This window comes from Giraffa tippelskirchi, chromosome 7 (assembly GCF_054371585.1).
Source record: "Giraffa tippelskirchi isolate mGirTip1 chromosome 7, T2T-mGirTip1v1.2.pri, whole genome shotgun sequence".
Taxonomy (NCBI): domain Eukaryota; kingdom Metazoa; phylum Chordata; class Mammalia; order Artiodactyla; family Giraffidae; genus Giraffa; species Giraffa tippelskirchi.
This window is the reverse complement of record NC_137281.1, coordinates 91,542,921-91,568,659: the sequence shown is the minus strand read 5'-3', so window position 1 is coordinate 91,568,659 and position 25,739 is coordinate 91,542,921. Positions and strand designations below refer to the sequence as shown.

Genomic DNA, 25,739 nt, shown 5'->3' with positions numbered 1-25,739 from the left:
TCATTTCATTCCATCTCCGATATCCCTAACTTAGAAAAATGGAATAAACAACAGATTCAAATTTGGTTAATCTAGAAAACTGTTGCAGGGAGTTAAAATCTCTCAAATAGTCTGCATTCAATAAACAGTGAATTATTTTACTAGTAGACTATAGGAAGGAAAAAGCCAATAATTAAAAAAAAAAGTTTAAATTTATATAAATGACTTACCTCAGAAAAAAAGCCACTATATTTTGATGATGGGCTTTCTGCCTGTGAAGAACCAGAATCACTGGAGTTAATCAAGTATGTTCGACTATCATGCCGTAATTTTTCAGGGAGGTGGCCTGCACAAGCCAGTTCATTTTCTTTATTTGCCATGACACAGCCCCCACTTTTAGGGGACTGCTTTTTTCTGTAACAAGGATTTTGAATAGGATGATGAACTTTCTTTCTTCTATAGATCACCTTACGTAGTTTATCTGGGCTTTTCACAGCTTGTCCAACTGTTCTGTAAAAAGAATTGATTTTCTTAAATGATAAAGAACAAGATGAAAAGCTTTAAAAGTTTTTAAAGTGACAGACTTAGTAGGCCACATTCTGTGATCACTATCTACTAAAATTAGAAGCAGAATAATTTTAAAAAATCTTAAGTCTTGAAGAGAAAAATAAAAGGGAAATTACAAACTATCTGGAAAGCAATGAAAAGGATGATACTTTGTACCAAAAGAAAAGGAAGCATCATAATAAGTAGATGCTTTTAAAATGAAATGTTACAAGGCATTCATGAAGTATGAAAATTAAAACAATTTCTATTCACCTAATCTTTTTCTAACAAAGTGACACAATAATTATGCAAGTCTGAATCATGCAAGTCTGAATATACACTTTAATATAAAAGAGAACACTTATTTTGATTAAGCTGAAATATATTTAATTTGTTTGAATAAGAGAGCACATCTCATGGTTTAGTAGAGTGGCTCTCAAACGTTTTGGCCTCAGGATGCTTTGCACTCAAATTACTGAGGTCTCAAAAAATTTTTTTGTGAGCAATATCTACTGATATTTGATGAATCAGAAATTAAAACAGAATATTTGTTAATTAATTAAAAAATGACAAACTCATTACATATTATATAGAATATTTTAAAAAGTCCTTTATTTTCCAAAACAAAAAATATAGTGAGAAGAATGGCACTATAATTGCATTTGTGAAAAATCTCTAATATCTGGTTTAACAGAAAACAGGTGGATCCTCATATCTGTTTCTGCATTCAATATAATGTGATATCTTATATCATGTAGCCTCTGGAAAACTCCACTGTACACTTGCAACAGAGTGAAAATGAAGGTTAACAATGTCTTAGTATTTTTCCCCGGAGGAGGAAATGGTAACCCACTCCAGTACTCTTGCCTGGAGAATCCCATGGACAGAGGAGCCTGGCAAGCGATAGTCCATAGGGTCACAAAGAGTTACAGGGACATGACTGAAGCGACTTAACACATACTCATTGTTATGAAGATAGTTTTGATGTCATAAGCTCCTTGAAAGGGCTTTAGGGACCTCCAGGGTCCCAGATCATACTTTGAGAACCAGTGGTTTAATGGAAAGTGCTTTTGGAGTTCAGTAGATCTGAAAGTAAATGCCGTTTTTACCACCTTCTGGAAGTATAACCCTAAAGAAAGCCAAAATCTTTTTTTTTTAATTCATCACCTGTTTGGGGTAATGGTACCTATCTATCTTATACTGATATGTTTAGCACAGTGTTTGGCACAAAGGAGTTGCCTGACAATAAATTATCATACTAAAACACAGTATTTTCTTCTCCTATTTTCACTCTTATCCAGCTTTCAATATTTGCTCTTTCCCACAAATTTCAAAAAAGTTCTTACCTAGTTATGTAAGCAGCCAACTGTTTTGGAGATTTCTTAACCTGAAAAACACAAGTACACAGTTGCAGCATATTTAATTTATTTAACCAAGCTATGTAAACTTTGTGATTGATGTCAACAAGCCTGAAATTCAAGTTAAACTTTTCAGATAAAGCTATTTACTGTACTGATGCTGTACTTTCAATTATTAGTTACAACAACACTGTATGTATTTTTGACAATGCAACATATCTGTTTGACTAGTTTCCATGCTACTAGTCATATATTAGATATGCAGGGTGCTAAATAAATGGTTTGAATTTTAATATGGTTTTAAGAAATTATATCAGTGCTAACGAGCCTTGCAATGATGACCAAAAAGCACTTCTGTGATTCCTCTAAAATTAAACTAAAATATTTAAATTGTATCATATCAAAACAATATAGTGGCCAAAAAGTTTTTAGATTTTGGAATATAAACAGATTTCAATTTTTTATTAATTCTACCTAATTTTGGCAGATTAAGCAAAACCATCACCCTCCCATTTACTCAGAACTACCCATAGACTTAACTGTTTAAACTGTATCAAACTGAATGACTGTGTTTTCCTGAAATTCCTATGTTCAAACCCTAAATCACCCCCTCCCTAGAGTGATGGTATTAAGAGGGAGGGCTTTCAGGAGGTGATTAGGTCATGAGGGTAAAACCTCATGAACAGGATTAGTGTCCTTATAAAAGAGAGTAGAGAATTCTCTCTCTCTCCTTCCACCATGTGAAGAGGGAGATGACAGCTATCTATGAATCAGGAAGTAGACACTTATTGGATACCAATTCTGCTATGGCCATGATCTTGGACTTCTCACCCCCTAATTGTGAGAAATAAATTTCTGTTGTTTATGAGCCACCCAGTCTCTGGGTGTAGCTGTAGCTATCTAAACAGACTGAGTCTTAATCCTAGAAACCATGGACTTACCTCCTTCATGTTCTTATTAGTGAAATTAGAGATCCTTTTTCTAGGAAGATCAATGGAATGATCCTCAGTATTATTACAAAAGTTGCGTTTTTTAACATTGTGGGTTTCAGATGCCATAATCGCTTAAATATCTAGACAAAAAATAAAAATAGTAAGCAGAAAATACAAAAAGCAAAAGAGCCTAATCTTTTCCTTAGCACACATAAAAATATAACAGCCCTATGCTGCATAAAAGAGACTTACAAGTACAGCAGAGGACATAAAGGCATACCTCAATTTATTGCACTTCATACATTTTTTTTTTTTTTTTAACAAATTCAAGGTCTGTGGCAACCTTGCATCAAGGAAGTCCATTGGCACCATTTTTCCAACAGCATTTTGTTAACTTCGTGTCTGTGTCACATTTTGGTAATTCTCACAATATTTCATACCTCTCCATTAGTATATTTGTTACAACGTTTTGTGATTAAGGCTCTTTGATGCTACTACTATAACTGCTTTTGAGCACCAACATGTGTCCACATAAGGTGATGAACTTAATTGATAAATGTGTGTGTTCTGATTGCTCCTACTGACTGACAAGTCCCATCTCTCTCCCTATTCCCTAGGGCACAACAATATTGAAATTAGGTTAATGAACAACCCTACCATGGCCTCTAAGTGTTCAAGTGAAAGAGGAGTCACAAGTCTCTCCCCTTAAATCAAAAGCTAGAAATGATAAACCATAGTAAGGAAGGCATGTCAGAAGGTAAGAAGACTAAAAGCCAGGCCATGTGCACAGTCAGTTAAGTTGTGAATACAAAAGAAAAGTTCTTGAAGGAAATTAAAAGTGTCATTCCAGTGAACACATGAATGGTAAAGTGAAACAGCCTTATTGCTGATATGAAAAAGTTTTAGTGATCTGGATAGAAGTTCAAACTAGCCACAATATTCCTTTAGGCCAAAACCTACTCCAGAGCAGGGCCCTAACTCTTGTTAATTCTTTAAATGCTGAGAGGTAAAAAAATCCGGAAGAAAAGTTTGAAGCATGAGGTTTAAGGGAAAAAGCCATCTCTCTGACACAGAAGTGCAAGGTGGAGCAGTAAGTACTGATGTAGAATTGCAGCAAGTTATCCAGAAAGATCTAGCTAATTTATGAAAGTGGCTATACTAAATGACAGATTTTTCAATGGAGATGAAACAGCTTTCTGTTGGAAGAAGATGCTATCTAGGACTTTCATAGCTAGGAGAGAAGTCAAAGCTTGTCTTCAAAATTTCAAAGGACAGTTTGGATGTCTTGTTAGGGGATAATGTGCCTGATGACTTTAAGCTGAAGACAATGCTCATTTACCGTTCCCCAAATCCTAGAGCCCTTAAGAACTATGCTAAACCAACTCTACCTGTGCTAAGTGGAACAGAAAACCCTGGATGAAAGCACATCTGTTTACAACATGGTTTACTGAAGTTTATAAGCCCACTGTTGAGACCGACTGCTCAGAACAAAAAAGACTCCTTTCAAAATATTACTGCTCATCCACAATGCACCTGGTCACCTAAGAGCTCTGATGGAGATATACAATGAGATTCATGTTGTCTTCATGCCTGCTAACACAACATCCATTCTGCAAATGTCCTTGGATCATGAGGCGATTTAGACTTTCAAGTATATAATTACTTAAAAAATGTATTTTGGAAGGCTACACAGCAGGGTAAACTGAAAACTTTCTGGAACAGATTCATCATTCCAGATGCCATTACAAAACATTTTTGATTCATGGGAAGTCAAAATATCAACAGGATTTTGGAAGAGTTGATTCCAAACCTAATGGACAACTTTGAGGGGTTCAAGACTTCAGTAGAGGAAGTAACTACAGATGTGGTGGAAATAGCAAAAGGACTGGAATTACAAGTGGAGCTGGAAGATGTGACTGGACTGCTACAATTTCATGATAAAACTAACAGATGAGGAGCTGCTTTTATGGATGAGCAAAGAAAGTAGGTCCTTAAGATGGAATCAACTCTTGGTGAAGATGCTATGGAAACTGCTGAAATGACACAAAATAATTTAGAATATTGCACAAATTTAGTTGATAAAGCAGTGGCAAGATTTGAGAGGACTGACACCAATTTTGACAGAAGTTCAGCTGTGGGTAAAGTGCTATGAAACAGCACTGCATGTGAGAGAAACTGTGAAGAGAAGAGTTAATCAAGGTGGCAAATTTCACTGCTGTCTTATTTAGCAAATTGCCATAGCCACTCCAACCTTTAACATCCACCTCCCTGATCAGTTAGTGGCCATCAACAAATGAGATAAGAACTTCCACCAGCTAAAAGATTACAACTTGTCGAAGGTCAGCATTTTTTACCATTAAAGTATTTTTATTTTATTTTTTTGACCAAATTGCACAGCTTACAAAATCTTATGTTCCCCATCTGGGTATGGAACCCATGCCCCATGCAGTGTTAGAACAAAGTCCTAATCACTGGACCACCAGGGAATTACCAGCAATTAAGAATTTTAAAGTTAAGGCATGTACATTTTTTTTGACATAGTGTTATTGTACACTTAATGGAGTACATGTAGTATAGTGTAAATGTAACTTTCATATACATTAGAAAACCAAAAAATTTGTGTGACTTGCTATATTAAGGTGGTCTGAAACCAAATCTGCAGTATCTCTGAGGTATGAATGTAGTTCTAAGTTAAACATTTTTTAAAGCCTTAAACACAGAGGGAAGCACGAGGCAGGGCATTTCAGAAAATTAAAATTCTGTTCTCGTTCTTAAATTGCAAACAGTTACAATAATATGGCATGCACTTTTGACAACACAACATGTCAATCTTCCCCTTTTCCTTATCACAAGCCATGTATTAAATTTACAGTTTATGAAATCGGGTCTAATAGTGGTGGTATCTCGACATTCAAACGCATTCAAGCCTAAATTTTTGGAATCAAATCCCTGGATCATATACAACCATAAGCAGTCAGGGGACCCCAAATCGGATTATATACATCTGAGTTGTTTTATATCTAATCTTTAAATTTTTCTTTCATTCATGTAACTAGCTCTCCAGAGTTGTCTTCCACTTTTGAAAAAAATAACCTGCACCTTGTTACTCCTCCAATTATATCCAAAGGGTGGAAACGAGATGCTGTGACTTCATTTATGTAGGGGCTTTCCAGCTGGTGCTAGTGGTGAAGCATCCATCTGCCAATGCAGGAAACTCAAGAGATGCGGGTTTGATCCCTGGGTTAGGAAGATCCCCTGAAGTCTGAAATGGCAACCCACTCCAGAATTCATGGATGGAAAATTCCATGGATGGAGGAGCCTGGTGGGCTAGGCCATGGGGCCGCAAAGAGTTGGACACGACTGAGTTGTTTTTATTTCCATTTATGTAACAGAGGAAATTAGTAATTTTCCCATTTGCACTCAAGTTTCACACAGCAAATTTATTTCAGGTCATGGCCTGAAACCCAAGTTTCTCCCTCATCCTTTCTTTATACATTTACTGAGTATTCACTATATGCCAGGCCACAGATGGAGATCTTGTTCTACAGAATCATTTAGGAAGCTATTTGAAAATACATCTTTCTGGGCCTAATTTCATGAAAACTACTGTTTATTTAATGGCCACACTACATAGCTGGTGGGATCTTAGTTCCCCAATCAGGAATAGAACTTGGGCCTTCAACAGTGAAGGCATGAAGTCGTAACCACTGGGCCACCACGGAGTTCCCCTGGACCCTAATTTCAGACTATAACTCAGCAGGTATCAGGAAAAAAGCTCAAAGCAAGTATACATTTAGGAAGCCCCCCAGGTATTTCTAATGCACATTCTTAGTTAAAAAAAATTGACTTAGTTGAACTGAATTTTCCAAAAATATGTACAAACACATGAAATTCTGCAATCAATTTCAAGGTATTCTAAAATTTCCTGCTGCTAATTCAAGGACAGCCCATCCATGTGTACCCTCAAGTTCAGGAACCTCTAGTATGAGACTTTTATAAAAGTAAGTAAATGACTGCAGTATTACAATAAGCACATTGACAGAGGGGCACCCATGCAAGTCAGCAAAGCTCAACTGAGGAGAGTCTTCTAGGGCAAATAGCACACTGAGAAAATAGCACGTGCAGAACTGAAAGGCATGAGCAACATGATTTGTTTGGCAATCTCTTAGGTAGATGCATGTGCCTAGAGCTTAGGCTGGGGGTGAGCTACAGTGGAGTGATAAGTGATGCTGGAGAGACAGGCAGAAACTGGATGGTAAAGGGTCTTGGCCACAGGGTTTTTTCTGTTTTTGTAAGGGGACTTTTAAAGATGATGGACTGAACATATGCAATTACATTTACCTGTCCCTGAAGTCTTATCACAACGACAGTAAGGAAGATTTTAAAGGCATAACTGCCAAAAACAAAAACAGGAGATGAGGTGATGGCAACAACATTTTGGAAACTGCAAAGCTTTAGGGATAAGAAACTTAGCAGATCTGAGAAAGCCAAACCCTAAAGCATCAGTTCAGATGCTGACAGAATGATCTCTGTTCGTTTCCAAGTAATATCATGGTAATCCAAGTCTATGTCCCAACCAGTAACGCCGAAGAAGCTGAAGTTCTATGAAGACCTACAAGACCTTCTAGAGCTAACACCCAAAAATGATGTCCTTTTCATTATAGGGGACTGGAATGCAAACGGAGGAAGTCAAGAAACACCTGGAGTAACAGGCAAATTTGGCCTTGGAGCACAGAATGAAGCAGGGCAAAGGCTAATAGAGTTCTGCCAAGAGAACGCACTGGTCATAGCAAATACCCTCTTCCAACAACACAAGAGAAGACTCTACACATGGACATCACCAGATGGTTGACACCGAAATCAGACTGATTATATTCTTTACAGACAAAGATGGAGAAGCTCTATACAGTCAGCAAAAGCAAGACCGGGAGCTGACTGTGGCTCGGATCATGAACTCCTTATTGCCAAATTCAGACTGAAATTGAAGAAAGTGGAGAAAACCACTAGACCATTCAGGTATGACCTTAATCAAATCCCTTACGATTATACAGTAGAAGTGACAAATAGATTTAAGGGACTATATCTGATAGACAGAGTGCCTGATGAACTATGGACAGAGGTTCGTGATATTGTACAGGAGACAGGAATCAAGACCATCCCCAAGAAAAAGAAAGGCAAAAAAGCAAAATGGCTCTCTGAGGAAGCCTTACAAATAGCTGTGAAAAGAAGAGAAGCGAAAAGCAAAGAAGAAAAGGAAAGATATACCCATTTGAATGCAGAGTTTCAAAGAATAGCTAGGAGAGCTAAGAAAGCCTTCCTCAGTGATCAATGCAAAGAAATAGAAGAAAAGAATAGAATGGGAAAGACTAGAGATCTCTTCAAGAAAATTAGAGATACCAAGGGAACATCTCATGCAAAGATGGGCTCAATAAAGGACAGAAATGGTAGGAACCTAAAAGAAGCAGAAGATATTAAGAAAAGGTGGCAAGACACAGAAGAAATGTACAAAAAAGATCTTCACGACCCAGATAATCACGATGGTGTGATCACTCACCTAGAGCCAGACATCCTGGAATGTGAAGTCAAGTGGGCCTTAGAAAGCATCACTGCGAACAAAGCTAGTGGAGGTGATGGAAGTCCAGTTCAGCTATTTCAAATCCTGAAAGATGATGCTGTGAAAGTGCTACACTTAACATGTCAGCAAATTTGGAAAACTCAGCAGTGGCCACAGGACTGGAAAAGGTCAGTTTTCATTCCAATCCCAAAGAAAGGCAATGCCAAAGAATGCTCAAACTACCGCACAATTGCACTCATCTCACATGCTAGTAAAGTAATGCTCAAAATTCTCCAAGCCAGGCTTCAGCAATACGTGAACCATAAACTTCCAGATGTTCAAGCTGGTTTTAGAAAAGGCAGAGGAACCAGAGATCAAATTGCCAACATCCGCTGGATCATCGAAAAAGCAACAGAATTCCAGAAAAACATCTATTTCTGCTTTATTGACTATGCCAAAGCCTTGGACTGTGTGGACCATAATAAACTGTGGAAAATTCTTCAAGAGATGGGAATACCAAACCACCTGACCTGTCTCTTGAGAAATCTGTATGCAGGTCAGGAAGCAACAGTTAGAACTGGACATGGAACAACAGACTGGTTCCAAATAGGAAAAGGAGTACGTCAAGGCTGTACATTGTCACCCTACTTATTTAACTCATATGCAGAGTACATCATGAGAAACGCTGGGCTGGAGGAAGCACAAGCTGGAATCAGGATTGCTGGGAGAAATATCAATCACCTCAGATATGCAGATGACACCACCCTTATGGCAGAAAGTGAAGAAGAACTAAAGAGCCTCTTGATGAAAGTGAAAGAGGAGAGTGAAAAAGTTGGCTTAAAGCTCAACATTTAGAAAGCGAAGATCATGGCATCCGGTCCCATCACTTCATGGCAAATAGATGGGTAAACAGTGGAAACAGTGGCTGACTTTATTTTTCTGGGCTCCAAAATCACTGCAGATGGTGACTGCATCCATGAAATTGAAAGACGCTTGCTCCTTGGAAGAAAAGCTGTGACCAACCTAGACAGCATATTGAAAAGCAGAGACATTACTTTGTCAACAAAGGCCCGTCTAGTCAAGGCTATGGTTTTTCCAGTGGTCATGTATGGATGTGAGAGTTGGACTATAAAGGAAGCTGAGCACTGAAGAATTGATGCTTTTGAACTGTCGTGTTGGAGAAGACTCTTGAGAGTCCCTTGGACTGCAAGGAGATCCAACCAGTCCATCCTAAAAGAGATCAGTCCTGGGTGTTCATTGGAAGGACTGATGTTGAAGCTGAAACTCCAATACTTCGGCCACCTGATGTGAAGAGTTGACACTTTGGAAAAGACCCTGATGCTGCGACAGACTGAGGGCAGGAGGTGAAGGGGACGACAGAGGATGAGATAGTTGGATGGCATCACTGACTCGATGGACATGGGTTTGGGTGGACTCTGGGAGTTGGTGATGGACAGGGAGGCCTGGCATGCTGCGGTTCATGGGGTCGCAAAGAGTTGGACACGACTGAGCGACTGAACTGAACTGAAAGCATCAGTGAGGAAAGATGAAAAGCATAATCCCCCAAAGGTTTAGAAACTGGCAATACTGAGGGCCTTAAGAAGAGGGATAAAGGTGCACTTGCAAACAAGTACAATGAATGAATATCCATTTAAGACACAGAGTTCTAGATCCCCTTCCCCATTCTAGTACAAGTCTGGAGCTTTACCATATGGAAAATCTAAAACAGAGTCTTTGCAATAGGAAACATCAGGCACAAATGAGGGTAAGAAGAACATATTCTAAACAGGGGGATCGAGTGAAATTTTACATATTAAATGTTAAGACCTCTAACTTTCTACTACTTGCCTCATAGAGGCTTGCAGCCAGGCTTAAATACTCCAGAGAAGAGTACAGAAGATGTTTCTTTGGGAACTCTAGTTAGTCCCAGAGGAAAACACACACAAACACACTCCTAAAAATATTGACATCAGTGATGGTCATAGTCCCCAAAAAGCTGTTTTATATCTTGATTATGGTGGTAATTAGGATAAATTTCTGCTGCATGTAAAATATCTCAATAAACCCAACTTTCAAAAAAATCCTCAAGAGATAAGAACAAATTGCATCCATGAAACACAAATGAGACAAAAACAAACTGACAAAGACTCTTGAAAATTAAAAATAGGATGTAGTCATTATGTTGGCAGAAAAACTCAACTGAAATTAGAAAAGAAGTTGAGGATATCTCCTAGAACTTAGGGTAAAAAGATTAAAAAAAAAAATTATATATATATATATACACAAACACCCAGATTAGCTTATAGGCAGCAACATCCAAATAAACAGAATTTCAGAAAGAAAACAGAAAAAAAACAAAGAGGAAATCAAAGAAATAACTGAAAACTGTTCATGGTTGAAGAACATGAATTCTCAAATTGAAAGGGCACACTAACAGTCAGCACTGCAGATGAAAACAGACCTACAAGGCACATCACTGTCACATTTCAGAGCACCAGAAAAGCCAGAGAAGGTAAAAACATACAATGAACAAATTAACACCCCCTACAAAACCCAAAGCAAGTCACATACAAATGGTAAAGACATAGAACAATACCTTCAAAATTCTTAGGAAACTTAAATTTTTATATCCTGACTAAACATCAACTGAGTGCAAATACAGAAAAAAAAAAATCTTCAGAAATTCAAAGTTCCAAAAACGAATTCTTCCTGTACCAATCTGAGAAGTCATAAGAAAAAATTAGAAATACAAGAAATGGAGAGCCAGCAGGGGAAAATGACAAGAACCATTCTCATGATGGTTATGAAGAAAGATCCCAGGATGAAGGCTGTGCACCAGAAGAGCACAACAACTGGATCAGGTTAGCAGACTGAAGGGAGAAGTCTTCACATAAATGAAATTGATTTATAATACCTGGGGCTCATTAGAGAAGATATGGAGAAAACTGAGGGAGAGTCACAAGGCAGCGGCACATATATCAAGTACTAAAAGAAAAGAACTGTCAACCCGGAATTTCCTGTGTGGAAGAAATATCCTTCAGGAGTGAAGGAGAAACCAAGACATTATCAGATAAAAAGAAATCAAAGAAGGAATCTTAGAACAACAGGGAGATAAAATGAAAATGATACGTTAAATTATGTTTGATGGTTGAAGCAAAAATTATAACACTATTTGATGTGGTTCAAAATATATGCAGGGGAATGTTTTAAGACAATTGTGTTGTTGTAGGGAAAGACAAAGAGACATAAAGGGAGGTAAGGTTTCTGCACTTCACTCAAGCAGACTATGATAAAATACAGATGTGTAACATAATACCTAGAACTATTTGCTAGAAGTATTGCTACTGCTATATCAAGAAATACACTAAAAAATAATATAGATAAATGAAGATGTAATGTTTAAAATGTGTTCAAATAATTCATAGAAAGGCAAGAAAAACAGAAACAAGATATTTGAAATGGGAAATATAATTAGTAAAATAATTAGTACTTTTCATTTCAAGATCTCAAAACTGTTTACCAGTTTCCTTAATCAGGTAGAATATTCTGGTCACCAACATAGGAGATTCTAATGTTAGACAAATCTGTCTTCCCGCTGCACTCTGAAATAAGTTTATTTCAGCTAAACTACAGATAAAAACATGGAGCCAGAGGATGGGATCAGGTTTAAACACAGAAGTGATAAGCTGGAGTAATAAATACACAGATAACTAAGGAGAAAAAGGGAGGAGTAGGATGAATTGGGAGATTGGGATTGACAAACATACACTACTGATACTCTGTATAAGTTAGATTAACTAATGAGAACCTACTGCGTAGCACAGGGAACTCAACTCAATGTTCAATGGTGACCTGAATGGGAACGAATATATGTGTGTGTGTGTGTGTATATATATAGTTGATCCACTTTGTTGTACAGAGAAAAACAACACAACACTGTAAAGCAACGATACTCCAATAAAAATTAAAAAAAAAAAAAACACACAAAAAGCCACAATGAGATACTGCATCACAACCACTTGTACGGCTATAACAAAAGTGACAACCAATAGCAAATGTAGAGAGGGATGTGGAGAAACCGGCATTCCCACACATTCCTGTGGGGGTGTAAAATGGTACAGTTTGGCAGTTTCCTAAAATGTTAAATACAGATTTATTGTGTTGTTGTTGTAGTTTAGTCCTTAAGTCGTGTCTGACTCTTTGCGACCCCATGGACTGTAGCCCTCCAGGCTCCTCTACCCATGGAATCTCCTAGGCAAGAATACTGGAGTGGGTTGCCATTTCCTCCTCCAAGGGATCTCCCTAACCCAGGGATCAAACCTATGTCTCCTGCGTCTTCTGCACTACAGGTGGATTCTTTACCACTGAGCCACCAGGGAAGCCCTAGATTTACTGTATGACCCAGCAATTTCACATCTACATATTTACTTGTGAGAAATCAAAGTTTTTCGTTATTTGTTCTTCAGTCACCCAGTCGTGTCTGACTCTTTATGACTCCACGGACCCCTTCAACATGCCAGGCCTCCCTGTCCCTCACCATCTCCTGAAGTTTGCCCAAGCTCATGTCCATTGCATCGATGATGCCATCCAGCCATCTCATCCTCTGATGCCCTCTTCTCCTTCTGCCCTCAAGCTTTCCCAGCATCAGGGACTTATCCATGAGTCAGCTGTTTGCATCAGATGCCCAAAATACTGGAGTTTCCAGCTTCAGCATCAGTCCTTCCAACGAGTATTCAGAGTTGATTTCTCTTAAGATTGACTGGTTTGACTCCCTTGCTGTCTAAGGGACTCTCAAGAGTCTTCTCCAGCACCATAGTTCAAAAGCATCAATTCTTCAGCCCTCTACCTTCTTTACAGTGCATCTCTAACAACCATACGTGACCACTGGGAAGACCAGAGCCTTGACTACACAAACCTTTGTCAGCTGAGTAATGTTTCTGCTTTTCAACATTCTAAGAGTGTCTTAGCTTCCCTGCCAAGAAGCAATTGTCTTCTGATTTCTGGATATTTCAGCAGTCACTATCTGCAGTGATCTTAGAGCCCAAGAAGAGGAAAGCTGTCACTACCTCCACCTTTTCCCTGCTATTTGCCATGAAGTAATGGGGCCGGATGCCATGATCTTAGTTTTTTAATACTTAATTTTAAGCCGGCTCTTTCACTCCCCTCCTTCACTCTAATCAAGAGGCTCTTTAGTTCCTCTTTGCTTTCTGTCCTCTGGCCATGGGAATTCCTAGCAAAACAACTGGAGTGGGTTGCCATTTCCTCCTCCAAGGCATCTTCCTGAACCAGGATCAAACCCATATCTCCTGCATCTCCTGCCCTGTAGGCGGACTCTTTACCACTGAGCCACCAGTGAAGCCCTAGATTTACTGTATGACCCAGAAATTTCACTCCTACATACATATATACTCATGAGGAATGAAAGTTTATGTCCACACAAAAACGTGTGTGCATATGTTCATAACAACATTATTCAGAATAGCCAAAAAGTGGAAATGACCCAAGTGTCTATCAACTGGTGGATAGATAAACAAAAACTAGTATGTCTGGAACATTGCTGCTGCTACTAAGTCACTTCAGTCATGTCCGACTCTGTGACCCCATAGACGGTAGCCCACCAGGCTCCTCTATTCACAGGATTCTCTAGGCAAGAATACTGGAGTGGGTTGCCATTTCTTTCTCCATGTCTGGAACATTACTCAGTAACAAAAAAGAAATGAAATACTAATACATGTCACAATATGTATGAACCCTGGGCTAAGTGAAAGAAGACAAACACAAAAGACCATATATTACATGATTCCATTTATACGAAATGTCCATAAAAGTAAAATCTGTAGAGACAGAAAGTAGATTAGTAGCTGGGCTCCAAAATCACTGCTGATGGTGATTGCAGCTATGAAATTAAAAGATGCTTACTCCTTGGAAGGAAGGTTATGACCAACCTAGATAGCATATTTAAAAGCAGAGACATTACTTTGCCAACAAAGGTCCGTCTAGTCAAGGCTATGGTTTTTCCAGTGGTCATGTATGGATGTGAGAGTTGGACGATGAAGAAAGCTGAGCACCGAAGAATTGATGCTTTTGAACTGTGGTGTTGGAGAAGACTCCTGAGAGTCCCTTGGACTGCAAGGAGATCCAACCAGTCCATCCTAAAGGAGATCAGTCCTGGTTGTTCACTGGAAGGACTGATGTTGAAGCTGAAACTCCAATACTTTGGCCACCTGATGCGAAGAGTTGACTCATTGGAAAAGACCCTAATGCTGGGAAGGATTGGGGGCAGGAGGAGAAGGGGACAACAGAGGATGAGATGGTTGGATAGCATCACCGACTCGATGGACATGAGTTTAGGTAAATTCCGGAAGCTGGTGATGGACAGGGAGGCCTGGCATGCTGTGATTCATGGGGTCGCAAACAGTCGGACATGACTGAGCGACTGAACTGAACTGAGGGCTGGATTGGGAGTGGGAATAACTACAAATGGGCACAGGGCTCTTTGGTGGGCAATGGAGATATTCTAAAATTAGATTTGGGTTGGTAACTACATAATTCTGTATATACTTATAAATAGTGAACTGTACATTTAAAATAGGTAAATTTTATGGTATATAAATTTTCAAAAAAGAAAACAAATTATCAACACTGTAAAAATAAAATCTCATACAAAGAATCTTTACACTATACATTCCATTTTGCTCTGTGTCATGTGCATTCATTTGGTAGTAAATGATCAAGACCGTCTCCAAGAAAAAGAAATGCAAAAAGGCAAAATGGTTGTCTGAGGAGGCCTTACAAATAGCCGAGAAAAGAAGAGAAGTGAAAGGCAAAGGAGAAAAGGAAAGATATAACCATTTGAATGCCGACTTCTAAAGAATAGAAAGGAGAGATAAAGCCTTCCTCAGTGATCAATGCAAAGAAATAGAGGAAAACAGAACAGAATGGGAACGCCTAGAGAACTCTTCAAGAAAATCAGAGATACCAAAGGAACATTTCATGCAAAGATGGGCACAATGAAGGACACAAATAGTATGGACCTAACAGAAGCAGAAGATATTAAGAAAGGGTGGCAAGAATACACAGAAGAACTGTACAAAAAAGATCTTCATGACCCAGATAACCACGATGGTGGAATCACTCACCTAGAGCCAGACATCTTGGAGTCTGAAGTCAAGTGGGCCTTAGGAAGCATCACTACAAACAAAGCTAGCAGAGGTGATGGAATTCCAGTTGAGCTATTTCAAACCCTTAAGGATGATGATGTGAAAGTGCTGCACTCAATATGCCAGCAAATTTGGAAAACTCAGCAGTGGCCACAGGACTTGAAAAGGTATGTTTTCACTCCAATCCCAAAGAAAGGCAACACCAAAGACTGTTCAAACTACTGCACAACTACACTCATCTCACATGTTAGCGAAGTAAAGCTCAAAATTCTCCAAGCCAGGCTTCAACAGTACGTGAGCTGTGAACTTCCAGATGTTCAAGCTGGATTTAGAAAAGGCAGAGGAACCAGACATCAAATTGCCAACATCTCTTGGATCATCGAAAAAGCAAGAGAGTTCCAAAAAACATCTACTTCTGCTTTATTGACTATGCCAAAGCTTTTGATTGTGTGGATCACAACACACTGTGGAAAATTCTTAAAGAGATGGGAATACCAGAACACCTGACCCGCCTCCTGAGAAAACTGCAGATCAAGAAGCAACAGTTAGAACTGGACATGGAACAACAGACTGGTTCCAAACTGGGAAAGGAGTATGTCAAGGTTGTATATTTTCACCCTGTCTATTTAACTTCTATGCAGAGTACATTATGCGAAATGCCAGGCTGGATGAAGTGCAAGCTGGAATCAAGATTGCCAGGAGAAATATCAATAACTTCATATACACAGATGACACCACCCTTATGGCAGAAAGCGAAGAACTAAAGAGCCTCTTGATGAAAGTGAAAGAGGAGAGTGAAAAGGTTGGCTTAAAGCTCAACATCTGGAAAACGAACATCATGGCATCTGGTCCCATCACTTCATGGCAAACAGATGGGGAAACAAGGGAAAGAGTGGTTGACTTTATTTTCTCGGTCTACAAAATCACTGCAGATGGTGACTACGGCCATGAAATTAAAAGACGCTTGCTCCTTGAAAGAAAAGCTATGACCAACCTAGAGAGCATATTAAAAAGCAGAGACATTTCATTGCCAACAAAGGTCCGTCTAGTCAAAGCTATGGTTTTTCCAATAGTCATGTATGGATGTGAGAGTTGGACTATAAACAAAGCTGAGCGCCAAAGAATTGATGCTTTTTGAACTGTGGTGTTGGAGAAGACTCTTGAGAGTCCCTTGAACTGCAAGGAGATCCAACCAGTCCATCATAAAGGAAATCAGTCCTGAATATTCATTGGAAGGACTGATGCTGAAGCTGAAACTCCAATACTTTGGCCACCTGATGCAAAGAACTGACTCACTGGAAAAGACCCTGATGCTCAGAAAGACTGAAGGCAGGAGGAGAAGGGGACGGCAGAGGATGAGATGGTTGGATGGCATCATTGGCTCGATGGACGTGAGTTTGAGCAAGCTTTGGGAGTTGGTGATGGACAGGGAAGCCTGGCGTGCAGCAGTCCATGGGGTCGCAAAGAGTTAAGACATGACTGAGCAACTGAACTGAACTTTCCTGGGCTATAACACAGGATTATCCTTTTCCCCAAGAGCATTTAACAGTGTTATTCAAATAGCTAAAAGTACTTATTGAGGTTTCTGGGTGTTTCCTAAACTCCATTTGATAATACAGGCAAAGAAAATAATCTGAAGTAGGACTAAGAGTAGTTGAAAACAGTGGTTAGACACTGGAAAGGACACTCCTTTAATGAAAAAAGAATAAAAGGAAACAGGCCTTAAGAGAATAAAAGCAAAGAAGAGTAAGAGATACTGACAAGAGACCAAAATACTAACTGATAACTATTCTGAATTTGGATATAGGGGAGCATGTTTTCTTAAATTAAAACAATAAAGTGATTGCTTACGGGTATTTTCTTAAGAAGGTAGAAAAATGAGTGGCATTGTAGAAGAAGCTGGAGGGATGAATTCCTTTTATATTATATAATACTTATCTCCTACCAGAAAGATTAAAAGGGATCTATTAGTATAATCTTACAATGGCTATCAAACCAAAAGACTAAATAATTTTAAGTATCACTTAGATACTTCTCATCTACTCACAACAATTGGAAAAGCTCATCATACGTAAATGAAACATGTCTGGACTTTTGTCTCCAATAAGTTACAGCTCAAGATCAAATGAACTTAAGCTTTCTTTTATCAGTATGCTACAGCATATCAATTATTTGCACTGGGTTTAACTCTGCAACTTAACTAGGCAATTTCATTCCTCATCTTGAAAACTTTGCATAGATGTACATAGAATTATAATAATAATTATTCCTGGTATCAGTGATTCTCCTCCAATCACCACCATAGAATCACTCTCATCCAAAGAGCGGGAATTGTATTCCCTCAGAGTCTTGATGGACTTCCCTCACCACTATTGTATAGTAGTTAGATATAAAGAGGGTTTCAAATTTAAAGCTTCAGTCTAATATTTTTTTTCACCTAGAGAGATCAAGTAACTTGACCAAAGGCACTTAGCTAGTTAGTGGCAGAATGTAGGGCACAGAATCTATGCTATTCTACCACATCTTTGATTTCATTAACTGAATCCAATTCATCCCCAACTACAACAGAGTCACAATTTTCAATCCTGAACAGTCAAATAAGGGGAGAGTGCCAATTTTTCTGAGGAGATGACAAGAGAGGGACAAATGAACGTGAATTATAATGGAGCCTTACCTCCCCTTATCCTATAAGGGCAACCTTTTCTTCTCTCTTCCAGGGCCCATCAGGGAGTTTAAAGGGCTTAAAGACAAATCAGAGGTTTCCCCAAGAGACAGATGCCACACACAAAATGAAAAGGAAAATGAACATGGACTTTTTCCCTCAAGAATCTCAGTGCAGGGGAGAGAAACAGAAGGTAAATTGAGATTTTATAGGGCAGTCTTTAGGGCCTGGAGATGCTGATTCTTTCTTCCTAAATTCAGTTATCAGATTCTAAATAAATGCTTTGGTATCTTAAGTCAAATAATGGAATTTGGATCAGGTTAAAAAACAAGGTGATTAAAAAAGGAATTGAGAATGCCAAAATTGACTGAAATGGGATAAGTTACTGCTAAATATTAAAAACACTATTTTCAAATAATGTCTTGTGAAGTGGAAGAAGGTTAAAAAATAACAGTATTATAAAAGGCAGGATAGAAAATTAAAAGCACAGTATAATTCTGGTTTTTCAAAAGCTATATGTATACAATCAATATATTCAAAAGAGCTCTATCAAAATATTAACAGAAGTTATTTATGCTGGTAGAATTACAGGTAAGTTTTTTCCCTTCATTTACACACTTCTCTATTTTCTACTATGAATTTGAACTATTTTCAGTTTGAATAATATTCTAACTTAATGAGGTTATAAAAAGAAGTCGTATAAAAAAGCAGCTAAATTATATAACTACCTTATAGTAAAAAAGTGAGAAAGGTGTAAATGTCAACACAAAGAGGTAACATTTCATATGAATTTAACTTTTCCAAAATTAGGGCAACTCCATCCAACCTTCTCAGTTCTTGCCTTCTCACTTCACTTAGGACTTAGCTCCCACACACACTTTTTTATCTTCAATGTCTCCCTTTGAACTGATTCTTCTCTTCTGCTTTCAAACTTGCTCAGGTTTCCCCTATCAACTTCTATACTCCTTTTCTACCTCTCTTTCCTGCCAAATTTCTACAATGAGTGCTTTTTAGTTTCCATTTTCTCTTTAACCCTTTATAACCTTGCTTTTATCCCGCCCTCTTATCGGAAAAAACAAAAGCAACTGTATCTTCAAGGTTACCTGAAGCTATAAGGGAGCCGTTTGGACCACTGATGATGCCCACTGAGGTCAACCAAGCCAACTCCACAGGCTTTGCTTGTTCTTCATCACCGCCATCAGCTTTTTCATCACTTCATCCTCCCCACCCTCAATCTTCCTGTTCACAGGACACAGCACCACTTTGATTCTCCTTGTTCCCTTACTCCTTTCTGACACCTTTTCCTTTATCAACTCTCTTCTCTCTACACTAAAATTGGAAAAATACGCTTTCATAGCTTCAGTTTTTTCCACAGGTCCAGACTCTCCTCTAACTTCTATGTATTTGACTTCCTGATCCACCATTGCTAGGTCCAAGTCAACACACCTAGAACAAACCTCTCTGATCTCTTCCAATGGGGGGCCAAATGGCTCCCCTCCTAGCTAGCAAATATTCAATTACTAGCATCAAATTTCTCTCCGACTGGAAACCTACGAGTTATTCTGACTCCTCGCTCCTTCCTTTGAATCAATCACTAAGTCTTTTTCTTTTCTTTTTTTTTGGTCGCTCCTTAGTATGCAGGATCTCAGTTTCCAGAGTAGGGATTGAAGCCAAGCCCCTTGCAGGAACAGCACAGAGTTCTAAGCACTGGACTGTCAGGGAGGTCCCAATCACGATGTCTTCCTGCATCTTTCTTCAAAGTATCCACGGATCCATTTGGAGCTTTCATTTCCCAACATCAGAGCACTAGCCCAGTCACTGCAAGCCTACTTACTGTATGGGTTATTTTATTTTCTTGCCTTCAGTCTCTTCCAGTCCCTATAAATCAGTCTTTGCAAGCTATGATGTTGATGATAAAAATCCCTAAATCTCTAAAAATTTCCTACTGTTTACTACAGAATTTCCCAAATTATGTTTAGAGTATCCACATAGATTTTAGTGGATATTTTACTCTGTTCACGTAAGTTTAGATATGTGAGATGTTAAGTTACTGCTTGGAAATTAATTAAATACATTAAAAAGGCTCTGAGGGAACCTGCATAATTTTATTTAACTGATTCCCAAACTCAGCCACCATCCTACTTTTTAAAAAAACTTAAAATTTTGACCAATACCTATAAAATTTGAAAGATGCTGATGTTCCAAAGAAGAGTTTGTAGAATTGATTTACTACATCAAGACTAAACTATTTATCTAAATATTGAAGGCCTCCATAATCATAATAATAGTATTACATATAACCATCATAATGATACTATTAGAGATTAATAATTTTTTTAATTATAAGGAAAGCTGAGCAAAACATTTCTTACTATATTTTTCACAGGGGGGAAAGCGAGGTTTTCTGTTGAGGGAGGGAGGTTTCATCGCAATAGTGTTAATGAAATAATGGTAATATAATTAAAAATAATAGCACCCTTTATCAAAAGCTTACCACATGCTAGCCATAGGCACTGTAGTTACATCATATTACACCCTTTCTATAGTCTAGAAAACTGAGGGACAGAAATATTATACAATTTGTCAAACAGCAAAAAAGCAGGAACAGTTAGGACTAGAACCCAGGCATTCTGTCACCACTGCCTCCACTCTTAACCAATACACTAAACTGTGTCTCAACTAATAAGAGTTATTAAGGGTAAATGCGTAGAGAGACAATGCACATTTTATCACTTTTGATCTCGTGATCTGCAGATCAGGATTTATTCTACTCTCTATCAGTTTTCTCAAACACAAAATAAGACTGTTGCAAAGTTCAAAATAAGATTACATGCAAGTTACTATGCTATTATCACTCATATTTATGTTAAGTGTAAATATATATGACTCTAGTATTTTGGAAGGCAAATCTGACAAAACTGTAGAGCAATGAACTATGACCATATCTTATCACTCAGTTTACAACAACCATACAATTTATCATCCAAACCAGGACACATCTGAGAATAAAAGAAAATACTACTAAAAATTATTCTGGGTCAAGAGGCATAAATCATCCCAAGCAAATTAAGATGTATGGTCACCCCCACCTTGGCCCACTTAAAATGTTTACTTTTCTAGATTTATTTTCTGTACCAACTAGTCAGTAATAAAGAAGGAACAAATTATTGAAAAATGTGATGCATGAGTAAGTTTCAAATGCATTATGCTAAATGAGAGAGAAATTCAAAAGGCTACATACTATACATCATTTTTGACATTCTAGGAAAAGCAAAATTACAGGGAAACAAAAATATCAACTTTTTGCCCAAGTCTGGAAGAAGGGAGATGTTGCTACAAAGGGGTAAGAGGGTACTTTTTGTGGTGAGGGACATGCTCTATATTTTGACTGTGGTAGTATTTATACATCTGTGCATATGTCAAAGACCACATAAATAATATCTCAATAACTGACTTGAAAAAACTGGGGTACAGAGCACATGTCATTAATAGCTTTTCACTAGACTCCTTGGACACTCAGAACTCGCTTGATGGAACTGAGAAATAAGGCTCACTGGGCCCACATCCATTCTTTTTTTGCCAAGAAACTGAGGTCCACACTTCAGACCTAGAGGTTCCAGAAACACTCTTCAAAGCATCTGGAATATATATCTGTTTTGACAGGTGATTACTGAGGCCTGCCCTTCCGGCTTTCTCTATATTCTACTCATCCATGTGGGCCGTATCCAGCCCTGAGGACACAAGATGCCCTCGATGCCTTCCCTGTGCAATGATGTAAGGTGACTATCCTCACTTGGAGGCCAAAGGGAGTTAAAATCTTAACCTGCAAAGGCCTCCAGGAATCTCCTGCTGCACTCAGCTGTCTAGAAATCTTTCTGCTCACCATTCAGTAGGAATTACAACTCACCATCTGGGTGAAAATTTAAAGACTCATTCAACCTTAAAGGCAAGTGTAGTTAAAAGATTAGGTCAAACAGACCCAAGTTCACATTCCTAGCTTTCCCACTTACCCAGCTACTTGGAACTATCTGAGCCTCATTTTACCCTTCTATTAAAGTGAAAATGTTTGTGTATTTACAAAAAAAATTAGAAAACCTGCAGACATAGGAGGATCTAAATATATAAAGCAAATATTAATAGACATAAAGGGAGAAACTGATCATGTAGTAGGGGACTTCAACACCCTCATTTACATCAATGTACAAGATCATCCAGACAAACTCAACAGAGCAACAGAGAGCATATTAGTATCATCATGATCAAAGTATACTAATTTTTTAAGGTTAATTTTTAAAATAATTAAAGACAAGTAAGCTATGTATTCAATTCAACATGCATTTACTGAGAACCTACTATGTGTCAAGACTGATGTGTTCGCCTGGACATCCCTGGCAGTCCAGTGGTTAAGACTCCTTGCTTCCATTGCAGGGGGTGAGAGTCTGATCCTGAGTTGGAGAACTAAGATCCCACATACTATGTGGCCAAAAAAATATATACACCTTATTTCTCAAAAAGTTCATAGGCTGGTGGGAAAGAAAATCAATAAACATGAAACAATTAAGAGCTATAAAATAAAAATAGTACAGACTGCTTAAAAGAAAAAAAAAAAAAAAGCAGTAGCAGCACATCTAATGTGAGGGGCAGAGAAATACCCAGAAATACGTCTCAGGCTACACTAGATCTGAGTCCTAAAGAAAAACAATTGTGAAAATGAAATGAAGGAAAGCTCCTAATTAATGAACCATCATAAAAACAAAATAAACTTACGAACTCAAAAATCAGTATCGAGAGCTTTCATTATTTCTATATTGTCAGTTTTCCTTCAGAAATGGTTATTCAATTTGAACATGAATAGAAAGCAAAAAAAGATACAGAGCTGATGGGGAACTTCACAATGGATAAATCAGGTTGACAATATCCAAATCACTAATCAACTTTATCATTACCAAGAAGGAGGCAATCAAACATTATATGCCTCCTGATGTCCTAATGACGTGATACATACAATAAGAAATACTACAAAACACTACTATTAAGTATTCTTGTCAAAAAACCTAACCATATTTAACCTGAGTGCAAGCCTCAATTATCTGTTACCAACTACCAGTTTAGAGGAAATACATAGAGGAACCCGCTAAGCACTATAAGGATGGAATTATAAAAAATCCAGAATATAAAATTTTTTTAGGGCACAAAACTCAGTTTCCTCAACAAATACTTTGCAAGGAAGAGGAAAAAGAGCAGGAATCTGCATATTAAGAGAAGCTGTATTAACCAAATACATCTGTCCTATTTTTTAAAAACTGTTAAGATGTGTAAGAATCAGGGAAATTTGAATATCAACTGGATATGTGATGTTAAGAATAATTGTTTATAACTCTAAAGTATAACTAACATGGCTCAGACGGTAAAGAATCTGCCTGCAATGCAGGAGACCCAGGTTTGATCTCTGGGTCGGGAAGATCCCTTAGAGAAGGGCATGGCAACCCACCCCAGTATTCTTGCCTGGAGAATTCCAAGGACAAAGGAGCCTGGCAGGCTACAGTCCACGAGGTCAATAAGAGTAGGACACGACTGAGCAACTACACTTTCACTTTCAAACTTCACACATTTAAAGTGTATGTATGGGATTTTCCTGGTGGTTCAGTGGTAAAGAATTTGTTTGCCAATACAGGGGACACGGGTTTGTATCCAAGAACATCCCATGCCGTGGAGCAACTAAGCCCGTGTGCCACAACTACTGAGCCCACACACTCTAGAGCCCATGCTCTGCAACAAGACAAGCCACCGCAACAAGATGCCTGAGCACCACAACCAGAGAGAACCCACACACAGCTAAGAAGACCCAGGGCAGTAAAAAAATTTAAATAAAAAGTTATAAAAAAATAAAAGTGTACATACATATACATATACACCCATTAAACCATTATCAATAATGACCCTATCTTTCACCTTCAAAAATTTCCTCTGCTCCTTTTTAATCTCTCCTCAACCACTTGATATGCTTTCTGTCACTATAAGCTATTTTACATTTTCTAGAATTTATGTGAACAGACTCATACAGTATATACTCTCTTTTTTGGAAGGGGATAGTTTGTTTCATTCAACATAATTATTTTGAGAATAATCCATGCTATATATACACAGTCTATTCTTTTTTATTGCAGAGCAGTATTCTATTATATGGATATCCACAATTTGTTTATCCATTTACCTGCTAATAGCTATTTGGATTGTTTCCAGTTTTGGCTATTACTAATAAAATTGCTATGAATAGTCATGTACAAGTCTTAGGATGAACAGATACTTTCATTTCTCTTGGGAAAAGACCTAAGGAATGGAACAGCTATTATGGAAGGTGTTTAACTTTATAACAAAATCACCAATCTTTTTCACACTGTTTTACATTCCCAACAGTATATGAGAAGAAGACATTATTAACTATTTCTAGTTGAATCATACTGTGGTTACATCTTTTTTTAAATGAGTCTTTCAGAGATATATACATCATACCATGAAAAGAGATGATGTATGGGATTTGTAGAGAGAAAGGGAAAATCAGTGAAACAAGAAATGTTAGTAACTACTGAACCTGGGTAACTGAAATGTTCATACCACCATCCTCTCTATTTTTCTATGTGATTAAACTTTTACATGTTATAAGTACTAGTGATTCAATAAGCAAAACTTATTATGTGGGCTATATATATTGCAATGTTCTTAAAGATACAGTTAAAATGGTATGTCCTTGTTCTTGGGGCTAGAGGTGGTATTCCTTTAGTGACTATAGATGCAGTCAGCTTTGCCTCAACAATAATACTGTCCTTCAATTAAAAATAAATAAATAAATGAAACTAACGCTGTGAAAGTCGGGTGGGGTGGGAGGAGACAGAAACAAAAACAACTGTGCACAGCAAGCCTCTGTCCTGGGCCTCCCCCCTCACCGCACCATCCTGGACGTGGGAGCAGATGAAGTCTGCTGCATCAAAGGGAAAGAAAAAACATTAGAAATAAACACTGATAAAAATTATCTCTCACTTTACAATGCTCCAAGAAACACTGAATGCTTCTACAGAGGTGAACTGCACAGGTGGGGGCCAGCTGAGAGAGTTTTTACTTTATATTCCCTTTATACTAAATTTTGCATTTCATGCAAATGTTACTTAGTTTAAAATAAATTAAAATAAAAAATTTTATTTTAATACCAATAATTCAACCACCAAATAATATTCTGGTGTTTTTCTTCTTATGCAGTTAGTTTTATATGTTGCATTTTGTCATTAACATATATTTTCCTATATATTAAAAAGTCTTCTTGAAAATGATTTAAATTAACATATATTTTATCACATGGATGCTGTTTGTTTTTATTTTTGCTATTACAGAAAATACTTGATGAATGTCTGTATACGTAAATATTTGTAGACATTTGATTATTTCCTTTGGATAAGCATATTACTGGGCTGAAAAATATGGTTTTAGAGCTCTTGAAATATATAGTAAGAATCCTTTCATGTAACGTGACTGGGAGTGGTGGCTGATCATTCA

The 25,739-nt window shown here is 37.9% G+C and overlaps 1 protein-coding gene across 3 annotated transcripts in view; it reads right to left on the bottom strand.

Annotated features, from left to right (window-relative positions):
* The window catches only part of KATNBL1 (katanin regulatory subunit B1 like 1), a 51,478-nt gene that overhangs the window by 13,809 nt on the left and 11,930 nt on the right, over window positions 1–25,739 (bottom strand). For 2 of the 3 annotated variants that reach the window (XM_081507031.1, XM_081507029.1), the window contains exons 2-4: window positions 2,825–2,955; window positions 1,872–1,912; window positions 210–489 (exon numbers count right to left, since the gene is read on the bottom strand). In XM_081507031.1, the coding sequence (XP_081363157.1) occupies window positions 210–489; window positions 1,872–1,912; window positions 2,825–2,941 (438 nt within the window). In that variant the 5' untranslated portion in view covers window positions 2,942–2,955. Of the gene's footprint in view, window positions 1–209; window positions 490–1,871; window positions 1,913–2,824; window positions 2,956–25,050; window positions 25,171–25,739 lie in introns of all 3 variants that reach the window. The other variant, XM_081507030.1, reaches the window with a different exon arrangement.